This window comes from Phoca vitulina, unplaced genomic scaffold (genome assembly GCF_004348235.1).
Source record: "Phoca vitulina isolate PV1807 unplaced genomic scaffold, GSC_HSeal_1.0 scaffold6, whole genome shotgun sequence".
NCBI lineage: Eukaryota > Metazoa > Chordata > Mammalia > Carnivora > Phocidae > Phoca > Phoca vitulina.
In genome coordinates, this window is record NW_022589709.1 from 61,437,646 (window position 1) to 61,449,592 (window position 11,947).

General features: G+C 34.9%; 1 protein-coding gene across 3 annotated transcripts in view; it reads right to left on the reverse strand.

Moving 5' to 3' along the window:
- The window catches only part of IPO11 (importin 11), a 209,479-nt gene that overhangs the window by 87,633 nt on the left and 109,899 nt on the right, over positions 1-11,947 (reverse strand). For all 3 annotated transcript variants that reach the window (XM_032404353.1, XM_032404355.1, XM_032404354.1), the window contains 2 exons: positions 8,116-8,195; positions 7,622-7,702 (listed from right to left, as the gene is read on the reverse strand). In XM_032404353.1, the coding sequence (XP_032260244.1) occupies positions 7,622-7,702; positions 8,116-8,195 (161 nt within the window). The remainder of the gene's footprint in view (positions 1-7,621; positions 7,703-8,115; positions 8,196-11,947) is intronic.

Consider the following 11,947-nt stretch of genomic DNA (forward strand, 5'->3'; position numbering starts at 1 on the left):
TAAAGATTTTATTTATTTATTTGAGAGAGAGAGAATGAGAGAGAGAGAACACATGAGAGGGGATAGGGTCAGAGGGCGAAGCAGACTCCCTGCCGAGCAGGGAACCCGATGCGGGACTCGATCCAGGGACTGCAGGATCATGACCTGAGCCGAAGGCAGCTGCTTAACCAACTGAGCCACCCAGGCGCCCCCTGAATGCAATTTTTAATCACCTTGTGTTTCTTTTTGTTCTGACCTATCCCACCAGGGATCCACATGTAAAATACTATATACTAAAATTACTTGAAATACTCTTCTCCAATGGCTATGGTACCAACACAATAATAGATTCAAATGTTTTAGCTTGTTTTTCATCTTTAGGAACTGCTTTTACTTTATTATTTTAAATCATGTAAAATATCTATTTGGCTCCAAAAACCAAAGTAAAAAACAGATACACATCCTGAAAGATCAACCTTTTACCCTCTCTCCGTCTTCTGCCCACATGACCACCTTTATTAATTTGGCTTATTTTTCTATCGCTCTGTAGGTTGCACTCTTTAAACATAAGAAAACGCTAGACACTGGTCTTTGCTTATAGTCTCAGAATCACTCTAACACTAACACTGTATACAGGCCGTCTTCGTTTCTTTCTAAGCTGCACAGTACCCTTCTGTATGGTTCACCTTATTACCTATTATGAATTATTTTTTATCAGCATTTTGCTATTACAAATTAAACTGATACATATTAGTTTTAATCCATCCCTTTTCTAAATATACTTGGAACAGACCATGTTTTTAAAATCCCTGTGGGGGTGCCTGGGTGGCTCAGATAGTTAAGCGTCTGCCTTCGGCTCAGGTCATTATCTCGGGGTCCTGGGATCAAGCCCTGCATCGGGCTCCCTGCTCAGCGGAGAGTCTGCTTCTCCCTCTCCCTCTGCTTGTGCTCTGTCTCTCTCTCAAAATGAATAAATAAAATCTTTAAAAAAAAATAAAATAAAATAAAATAAAATCCCTGTGAAAAATGCAGGCTTTTAGCTGGTGTCTTGCAGTCAAACCATTTTCTGGTTTTAGGCTTACATGGCAAACAAGGTGGTAATAGCATAGATCCTGAAGTCAGAATGCCTACATTTATATCATGGCTCCAATACTTACTAGGTGTGTGACCTTGGACAAGGTATTTACCTCTTTGTGATTTAATTTCTCATCTGTAAAATGGGGGAAAGAATAGTACTATCATCATAAGTTTATGTGAGGATTGAATGAACTCTATGTTATGTGCTTAGAAATGTGTAGCATACAGTAAATGCTAGTATTAGCTATTACTATTATTATTACAGAATAAATTGTACCTTAAAAATATTTGTGCCATCTTAAATAAGCCTTACCACAGTGAATGAAAGCAACCTGGCTCATTACTACTTGATAAGACCTGACAAGAGAATTTCTAAACTCAAAGTGGTATGTATACATACAGACAAATTTCAAATTAAAGAGATGTTAACAATTTAAATTTGAGTATTTTTAGAATATAATTGTATTCACCTAGATAATTTGTTCTGACTCACAAAATATAATAAAGCCTATTTTTGCTCTTAACTATTTGTTCCAAAAGCAGGCATACTTATCTCTCTATCCAATTTTCGTAACATTGTAATTTTCTGCTTCAAAGAACAAAGCACTTACTTCCAGATACTGTCAGAAACAAGTATAACAGTGACATTTAGCCAAAAATATATTAAAAATGTTATATGGCATACTATATTAAGAAACAGTATCTGAGAGGTATTAAAAATGAAAATAATGAGTTAATATGAAAAACTATTATTATTACACCTTTACTGGAACACTGAGAATAGGAAAAAGACAAAAATGTTGAGTTCTCTTAGCTTTCAAGTACAGGCATAAAAGGACCACTGTCCTAAAATATTCTTTCATTTAAAAAACAAGTAATTTATTCATGATAATTAGCATACTCTTAGTATTTATCATCAATTAAATAATAAAATCCAGTTTCTGAGATTTCAAATAAAATGTACTGGTTTAGCTATAACAATGCTTACACAAAAATAGTGTTAAATGTTATTAGGTGGCCAATTTTTAATTGAAGTCCTTATATCCTATCAATGAACTCCTGCTGGCATATCTACAAATTGGCTTAATCTGTAACTTATGTTAAATGATACGAATTATTTTAATGTATACTTGCATGATAAATGATTTGCACTGAATTTTTAAATCAAATATTATTAGGTACAATTAAGAAACAATGATATCACCTTCTTTCACATCAAAGGAAAAAGGAGAAGCAAAAAGATTTTTTTTCCCAGTAAAGTTGTAAGGGTGGTGTTATACATTATATAAATTTGGAAATTTTCGTAACAAAAGTTTTTTAAAAGACTGTGCTACTACTCCGGAAAGCAAGAAAGAATTAAATACAACTAATTTTATTTATTTATTTTTTACTTTACAGTTCTATTTTATTTTTTTTATTATGTTATGTTAATCACCATACATCATTAGTTTTTGATGTAGTGTTCCATGATTCATTGTTTGCATATAACACCCAGTGCTCCAAGCAATATGTGCCCTCTTTAATACCCATCACCAGGCTAACCCATCCTCCCACTCCCCTCCCCTCTAGAACCCTCAGTTTGTTTCTCAGAGTCCATAGTCTCTCATGGTTCATCTCCCCCTCCGATTTCCCCCCCTTCATTTTTCCCCTCCTGCTATCTTCTTCTTCTTTTTAACATATAATGTATTATTTGTTTAAAGGGCCAGCTGAGATATATAATTCTTGATAAAAAATAAAGCTCTAGCACTGTGTAAATAGCCTGCTTAGTATTGAAGTTTTAACTAATGTATTCTTTTTATTTTTAAATAAACACTTATTTAGAAGAAATGGTCAAAAGATGAGGTAGAATAACTTGTTTTTTCTTACAGCCCAAAATCTTAACAACCAAAATAAATTATTTGGCCTCCAAGTACAGTAGCCTATTCTGCCCCGAAGGGAGATTATATAATTAGACAACTATTTAATTATACAGTTAGGTAAAAATAGCAAACACTTAATATTACGTGATTACATGGTAGGCATTGTTGTTAGTGCCTTATACGTGTAAGCCCCTGGGATCCTCATCTCAACTCTAGGATACAAGTGAAGTTTTCATCCCCATGTTCTAGCCAGAAGGTGAGGGGCAGAGATGAGGCCGCTCACCGCACCCGGCTGTGAAGCAGCAGAGCCAATACTCGAACGCTGGCAGTTTCGCTTTGGTCCACAGTCCTACCTACCGCGCTCTCCTGCTCTACTGCCTCTGATTACGTGATTTTGCAAGAATATAATAAAAAACAAATACTAAAAAGAAAGTAAACATTCTCCTTAGGACATATCCTTAAAAACCTGCTTCATTTTGCCAATGAATTTCACAATGCCCATTTCATATGGCTCAGGACAATTTGTCTTTCAGTAGTTACTAAAAAAAAAAAAGTATAAAAGCAGGAGGAAAAAAAACCACTTTCAATTCAAACTTTTTCTCAGAGGTGTTTAAACATAAGCAACAACCTCTTTTCTTAACACTCAGAATATATACATTAAAATTTAACAGAGATTTCAGATAATGCATACTTACAAATTATTAAAATTTCATGTGGCACAATCCCTTATATAACAAATGAAAGAATTTAAGCCCAGTTCTTACACATAAGAACTGTGTAAAGTAGCAGAGATGGATGTGCAAACCAAAGCGCAGGTCAAGAGGAGAATAACACTGGAAATGGGCAGTTAGTATGCTTCAGTTGGCATTTCTACTGGATGCAGGTATATTTGCTGTGCAATCCTTAACGTAAGAATTACAGATTCCCCTTGCTTCCACATCACTTACATTGTATGCATTCAGAGGAAGGAGAATACATAATTTATTTAAGTTAGGATAATGGAAAAGCTAGAGGAGAAACACACACACGTGCGCACACACACAAATCTATAAAGACAACATCAAAATGACATGGCAATTTCCTCTCAAATTTCTATCACTCCCACATAGCCAGTCACTTTTTCCTCGGTTAGAATTAAGGCCATAGTGTTGACTCCTTATCTCTCTCTACTTCCAGAAAAGAAATTACCACCAAGACAAAAGATGAAGCTAAGATTACATAAGACAGATGAGGTCCTCAGTAAAATTATATATTGCCACTACATCAGTTTGGAAAGGGCATAAATGCATTAGAAATTCACAAGAACATTTTTGTAAACATGTCCAATGTTACTTGTAATCTCTGCAGCTTAGAGAATACTGTGAAAATAGTGGGGGTGAGAGTAGACCAGGCCTCAAGCATCCAGGGTGGTCTCTAGAAGCCACAGATTTCTGTAATTACCCCTTCAAAGACCACATGCTTCTTTCGTAACTGGGGCTTACGTTCTCATGCTTTAACCCCTATACTAAAAAAGAAACTAAAGAATCTATGAAACTAAAATCAGAGTTTTATCATATTTTACCGTATGTGCCCTATTTTTAGTTTACAACATTATCTTGGTTTAAAGTTTCTACTGTGATTTCAAATACAGAAAAGCAAAAAACAGACAGTATGGTGAAGTAATGGGTTTGATAAATGGACTTTCTGGGAAAAATCAGAATTAACCAAAGTTCTTATTTCAACTCCTGTTAAAAGCCTTTCTATATTATAAGAATTCTCTTAAAGCCTAAAGACACTGTTCTAATATGTAAGTCAGTCAAGAATCTTAAGTACCATCTTTAACATCAGTAATGCAGAATTCATTTAAGAATGAATACTGAGATGAGTAATATTCATGCCCCCAACCTGTGGAAAGTACAATAGTCTCATCATCTTGCAGTGTACCTCTGCCTCAAGAGTGACAGTCATCAAGCAGCTCTAACCTTGTCTCCTTTGTAACTGAAAACACCAAGGTCACACACCAGTTTCCTACACTTCTCACCAAACATGATTATCTACAGCTTCAATCACTGCCACTTTTTGCCAACTCTCTCAGAAAACAAACTCCTGCTCCCCTTTCAAGCTAATCTTTCCACAAATGCTCTTGATCCGAAATCCCAATCCCTTGTATTATCTAGAGCCATCCTCCCTTCTACTGGGTCACTTTCATTTACAAAACCTACTCCAATCAAGTCCTCCATACTTCATCCCCACACACAAAAACCATCTTTTCACTTTTTAACAGTAAATGCTTGTTATGGGTTGAACTGTGTCTTCCAAAAAGATATGTTGGAGTCCTAATCCCAGGTACCCGTAAACGTGGCTGGAAACAGCGTCTTTGCAAATGCAATTGGGTTAGGATGGTATTTTTAGGGTAGGCCTCTAATCCATTAGGACTGGTACTCTTATTAGAAGAGAAAACAGAGATACAAGGAGAACGTCATGTAACAAAGGAAAGCAGAGATTGAAATGACACATATACAAGCCAAGGAAGCCAAAGCTTGCTGGCCATCACCACAAGCTAAGACAAAGGCATGGAACAAACTTTCCCCCAGAGTCTTCAGAGAGAGCATGGCCCTGCCAACACCTTGATTTCAGACTTTCAGTGTCTAGTACCCCGTGAGAAAGATAATTACTATAAATACTATAAATTAATTTCTGTTGTTTTAAGCCACCTGGGTTGTGGTACTTTGTTATGGCAGCCCTAGGAAACATACAAAGTCTTTAATTATAGGTGCCTCCCTGTCTGATCACTTTATAACTAAAAACTGAATACTAATACCAAGGGTTGGCAAACTATGCCCATGCCATAATTCTGTAAATAAAGCATTAATGAAATACAGCCACACTCATCCATTTACTTATCATCTATAACTGCTTTCAATTCTACAACAGCAGATACAAATAGTTGAGACAAAGACTGTATGGCCCACAAAGCCTAAAACATTTACTACCTGGTCCTTTATAGAAAAAGTGTGCTGACCTATAACCTATACGGTGAATAAATGAATAATGACCAAAGCTACGAAATGCAACCAATTTGAGAGTCGAATTAACAAGCATTGTAACACGGATATCTGGAGTTTTATTTGTGCGTGTGTACAATAAATATCTGAAGAACAACACATTAAATATTATAATGCTTGAATAACTTCAAACTGATGATTACTCTTATTAGATGTATAGCAGCTATCATAGTGGTTAATACAAAAGAAGATTTTACCATATGCACAAACTTTTACCCACTTAGTCCCCCAAATATACTGTGGATTACTATGACAATTATTGTGATTAGTTACATACAGCTGACCCTTGAACAAGGGTTTGAATTGCACAGGTCCACATATATGCAGATTTTTTTCAATATAGTACAGTACTAGATATGCATTTTCTCATGAGTTTTTTTTCATTTTATCTCATGATTTTCTTAACATTTTCTTTTCTCTCTCTCTTCTTATAAGAATACAGTATATAATACATATAACTTAAAAGATATGTGTTAATTGACTGTTTATGTTATCTTTAAGATTTCGGTCAACAGCAGGGTATTAGTAGTTTAGTTTATGAGGAGTCAGAAGTTAAACCTGGATTTTCAATGTGCAGAGGGTCTCCAACTCTAACCTTGTGTTGTTCAAGGGTCAATTATACATTTCTTACAATGAACCTCTTTGGGCAAAGACTTTTTAATTTCACTGGGAGGAAATCATATAGTTTTTAGGATCTAAAGAAATGCCATCATTCTCATACGATAAATGCAACTTTGTTATGATAATTAACACTTCACTTAACCATCTTGCATATCTGACCATATCTGACTTAGAACACAGCTAAGAAATCAGGGAAGTGGGGGAGTGCAGGAAGGGTTAACAGGTACATCTTCTTGCAAAGTACAAACATGAAGCACATATGTATATATGTATACATATACATGTAAATATATATTTCATATAAATTTATAAATACACTTACGTTTATAAATATATATCTAATTGATACTATATCTTTAATACATAAATATATACAACTCAGAGCCTGTTCCTATTCTACACAATGATATACAATATATAAAGATAATATATATCCTTAATCTATATAGATATAATGCATAAACATTAACTCAGAGCTTATTTTTTAAAGTTTTTTTTTAATTGAGGTATAACTGACACATAACATTATATTATTTTCAGGTATACAACATAATGATTTTATACTGGCTCTAAATCATACTCAATCGATACAAGTTTCATAGTATAACTATGATGCCAACACAAATTAAAAGTCCCAAATTATAATAAAATTTCTTCCCAAAAGTAGGCTAACCAACTGGAGCAGTGAGAAGTATTACATGTCACCAGCTTTTGGACAATTCCTAAACATTTTTAAAGCCTTCCTTAAAAGTGAGGTCTCAGGATGGGGTGGGGAGATGGACCTTGATTAGGATACCATCAGCAGGGACCTTGTCAGAAATGTGGAATCCACATTATTTTAACAACATCCTCAGGAGATCTGTATCCACATTCAAATTTGAAACCCCTGGCCCAGAATTATAGTAATTGATTACCACTAAAAGAAAATACTGTCTAGAAGTACTCTTCTCCTTGACAATCATCCAAACCCAAATGAAGGTCCAATTTCACAAAATACAGATGAAAAACTTACAACAATATTCATTTAAAATATGACAGTACCTTGAGTACTTGAACTTGACCTTCTGTAGTAATTTCCTTTAGCAGCTCACAAAACGACTGACAGAGACCCACTGCATATGTCTGAAATTCAATCAAAAGTCAAAATATACATATAAATATATTTGCAGTATCAAAACAGGCAAAAATTAAATTTGGAACTCATTACAATCTATTTGAAAACTATATACTTAAGGTCTAAGTATATAAAGTTTCAATTAGAACTCTTAGAAAAAGCTTAGAAAATAAAAATACAGTTTACTGCGATACTGATTTTTACAGAAATATAAGGCTGTATTTATTTATAGAGATACTTTCTGTGTTAAGTAACAGTTCATGGAACTGCATCACATCTGCCCTACAGTGCTTATAAAGTTTTTTCTCCCCTTAAAGTAACTGATCAATCTTCATTTAAAAGGTACCTCTTGATTTCAAATGAGAGACAATCAAAGTAAGAACTACACAAATTTTTACAATGCAAAAACTGTACAACATACCTGTAGAAATTCTGTTGATGATAAAAAGATATAACCATTGATGATCTTAAAGCAGGTTCTGAGATTTTCTGAACTTAGTTCTGCCAAAGAATTTATTTTAAAAAGGACAGGTTAATTCAATGTTCAAAATCAGTTTAAATGAAGCACTTTATTTAAAACTAAGTTATATACAGTTCTTTACAAACCTTCTGAGTGCTGTTCAGACTACTGGGATTCAAACAGCTATCTAAGAACTGACATCAACCTATAACTGAGTACTTCCCCATATACCTGGCACTAGTTAAAAGAATTTAGGGAAAAAAATTAAGCTCCCAGGTTTTTTATTCCTTTCAGAAAACAAGCACATAATCATATATACCAAACTTTCATTTCAAACTACGTTTCTAGTGCCAGCATGGTAAACGACAAGGAACTGAATTTTTTTTTTTTTTAAGATTTTATTTATTTGACAGAGGGAGACATAGCGAGAGAGGGAACACAAGGAGGGGGAGTGGGGGAGGGAGAAGCAGGCTTCCTGCGGAGCAGGGAGCCTGATGTGGGGCTCGATCCCAGGACCCAGGGCCCACGACCAGAGCCTAAGGCAGACGCTTAACGACTGAGCCACCCAGGTGCCCTGGAACTGAATCATTTTACCATCATATTTTTACAAGTGCTTAAATGGTTCACTCAATAAGCATCTACTGAGTGCTACTGCACTGGCACTGGATATGATATGCTACTTATGAAAAGAGTCCTATTACACTCCAAAAACTTTCAATACTGTGTTTAGATAATTCTCAATCCTTGGACTCGTCTTCAAATCTGCTCTCCTGTAAGAACTTACACATAAAAAATATTCTTAAAAATGTAACTATCAGGGGTGCCTGGGTGGCTCAGTCGTTAACCGTCTGCCTCTGTCAAATAAATAAATAAAATCTTAAAAAAAAAAAAAAAAAAAGTAATGAGAATACTAAGTAAATTAACACTATAAAACAGATTTAAAGGATTTTAAAAACAAGCCCTTAGAACTAAGTTATCAGAATTATTTTTAGTGATAGCTTTTGGTTCTATTTTTTATTATTATTTTTTTAATTTTTTAATTTTATTTTTTTAATTTTTAAAGATCTTATTTATTTATTTGACAGAGAGACAGCGAGAGCAGGAACACAAGCAGGGGGAGTGGGAGAGGGAGAAGCAGGCTTCTTGCCAAGCAGCGAGCCCGATGTGGGGCTCGATCCCAGGACCCTGGGATCATAACCTGAGCCGAAGGCAGACACTTAACGACTGAGCCACCCAGGCGCCCCTTGGTTCTACTTTAAATTCCTCTGGTTCTACTTACATTTAGGAAAAAGGATATAAAATGAATTTTAGCCTTGTATTTATTCACACACTTAACATATCTTAAAAATCATTAACTTAAACATCTAAATAGTATTCAATATTGTTGGTCTTATGTATTTTATTTATTTATTTATAACTTTATTTTTTATTGTTATGTTAATCACCATACATTACATCATTAGTTTTTGATGTAGTGTTCCATGATTCATTGTTTGTGCATAACGCCCAGTGCTCCATGCAGTATGTGCCCTCTTTAATACCCATCACCAGGCTAACCCATCCACCCACCCCCCGTCCCCTCTAGAACCCTCAGTTTGTTTGTCAGAGTCCATAGTCTCTCATGGTTCGTCTCCCCCTCCGATTTCCCCCCTTCATGAAAATGAGAAAATTCCTGCCAACAGCTTTATTTCTACTTATAAAAAAGTAATAGCTATCATATTCAATAATTTTTAAAAATCATAGATACAATGACAAAGAATATGTTTTCACTGATAAGAAAAGTAAGTATTCATTTTGATTTATAGTCTTAAAAGATTAAAATAAATATTCTGGTTATATTTCAAAATAAATTCTAAAGCTAATATAAAATAATGTATATGCAAAATGTTACATGTAAAAATGAGTTTTGTGATACTCAAGAATATGATACTCAAGAATAAAGGTAACACTGTTGTCAAGGTATACTAAACATGCACAGACATAATGTGTAAACAGAATTTCTTCATTTATCGAAGCAAATATACATACCATAATACATAAAACAAATTACATACAATGTTTGTTTTCAAAGAGAAAGCAGGAAACAAACTAATTCAATAGCTTCCATATAATCTATATTCACTGTTACTATCTGTAAAATACAGAATTTTTAAAATTTTTGAATATTAAAAAAGCTTAAATCTAGTATTATCACAAGGATGAAATTTTAGTAGTTCTTGATTTAGTTAAGTAACAAATCCTTCATTGACTGTGGTTGCTTTTTCTTTTAAAATAGCAGTAATATTGGGGCGCCTGGGTGGCTCAGTTGGTTAAGCGACTGCCTTCGGCTCAGGTCATGATCCTGGAGTCCCTGGATCGAGTCCCGCATCGGGCTCCCTGCTCGGCGGGGGGTCTGCTTCTCCCTCTGACCCTCCTCCCTCTCATGCTCTCTGTCTCTCGTTCTCTCTCTCAAATAAATAAATAAAATCTTAAAATAAAATAAAATAAAATAGCAGTAATATTAACAGTAATAGTAATACATATAATTGCAAAACAAATAATCTTTACTATGTGGCAGACATTTTTTTAAAGATTTATTTACTTTTATTAGAGAGACAGAAAGAGCATGTGCATGTGTGCACACCTGTACAAGCAGGGGAAGGACCAGAGCAAGAGGGAGAATCTCAAGCAGACTCCCCACTGGGGGTGGAGCCAGATGCGGGGCTCAATCTCACGACCCTCATATCATGACCGAGCGAAATCAAGAGTCGGATGCTTCACCGACTGAGCCACCCACGTGCCCCACCAGACACTGCTCTAAATACATATCTAAATGCATCAACTACAGAGCTTTCTATGGTTAAACTGTACTACAGTGCTTACCTAAATCTACACTCAAAATACTGTCATAAAGTCTTAGTAGGGTTAGTCAATACTTTTTAAGTCTTTTTCCTGTCTACCCACCCTTCTCTTGTTACACTGTAAAGGTCAGGCATGCTGGGTTTGGGGTCAAATAACATAGGCAAAGTGAAATCACTGTATAACGTCACCCATAAGCGAAAACGGCTGAATCCTGTTCATGACAAAGTTGACAATGGCTCTGGTTGAGGTTTCTATTCCTAGGTCAAGTACAAAGAAGCACTGTGGATTACCCAGAATGACACTGTATTTGGTCTCCAAGTTAGGAAGAGTAGAACTAAAAGGCCTTTACCAGAGTTAAAGGAGTGAAAGGACATTTTCCACTTTCTTTCCCTACGGTTTCTTAAAAAAAGATAAAACTTTTTTAGGAGACTAGCAACAAGTGACTGGTCTATTGCCACAGTCTTCATCTTTGGGATTTTTTTCCAACAATTTTATAGGGACACTAGATGATAAATGGCAAGCGGCTCTTTATCAGAAAACAGATGCTTTTTGGTATTATTTGAGATCTATTCTGAAGAATGGGGTAAAATAATAGAAAATAAAGAAAATGTGAAGGACTAATTACATTATCTACCCACTATGACCATCCAGCAAATGAGATGTTTTCTAATCAGTTATAATAGTGTTTTAGTCCACATTTGTTGATCTGTGAAAAAGTAAATCTACTTTTCTGGTGTAACATTATACCTCAGTAATATTTTCGTCTAATAAAACTACTCACTACAAATAAATTCCCAGAAAAAAAAGTCTTCAGATATTGCTGTAAATGCCCTCTCCCAACAATATTTAGTTAGTGGACACAAAGTTCTAATGAAGGAATTAAAGATGTTTCATGGATCACTCTTGAAGAATGGTTACTATAAATGCAAAAAACTGAATTTTTACATTTTAT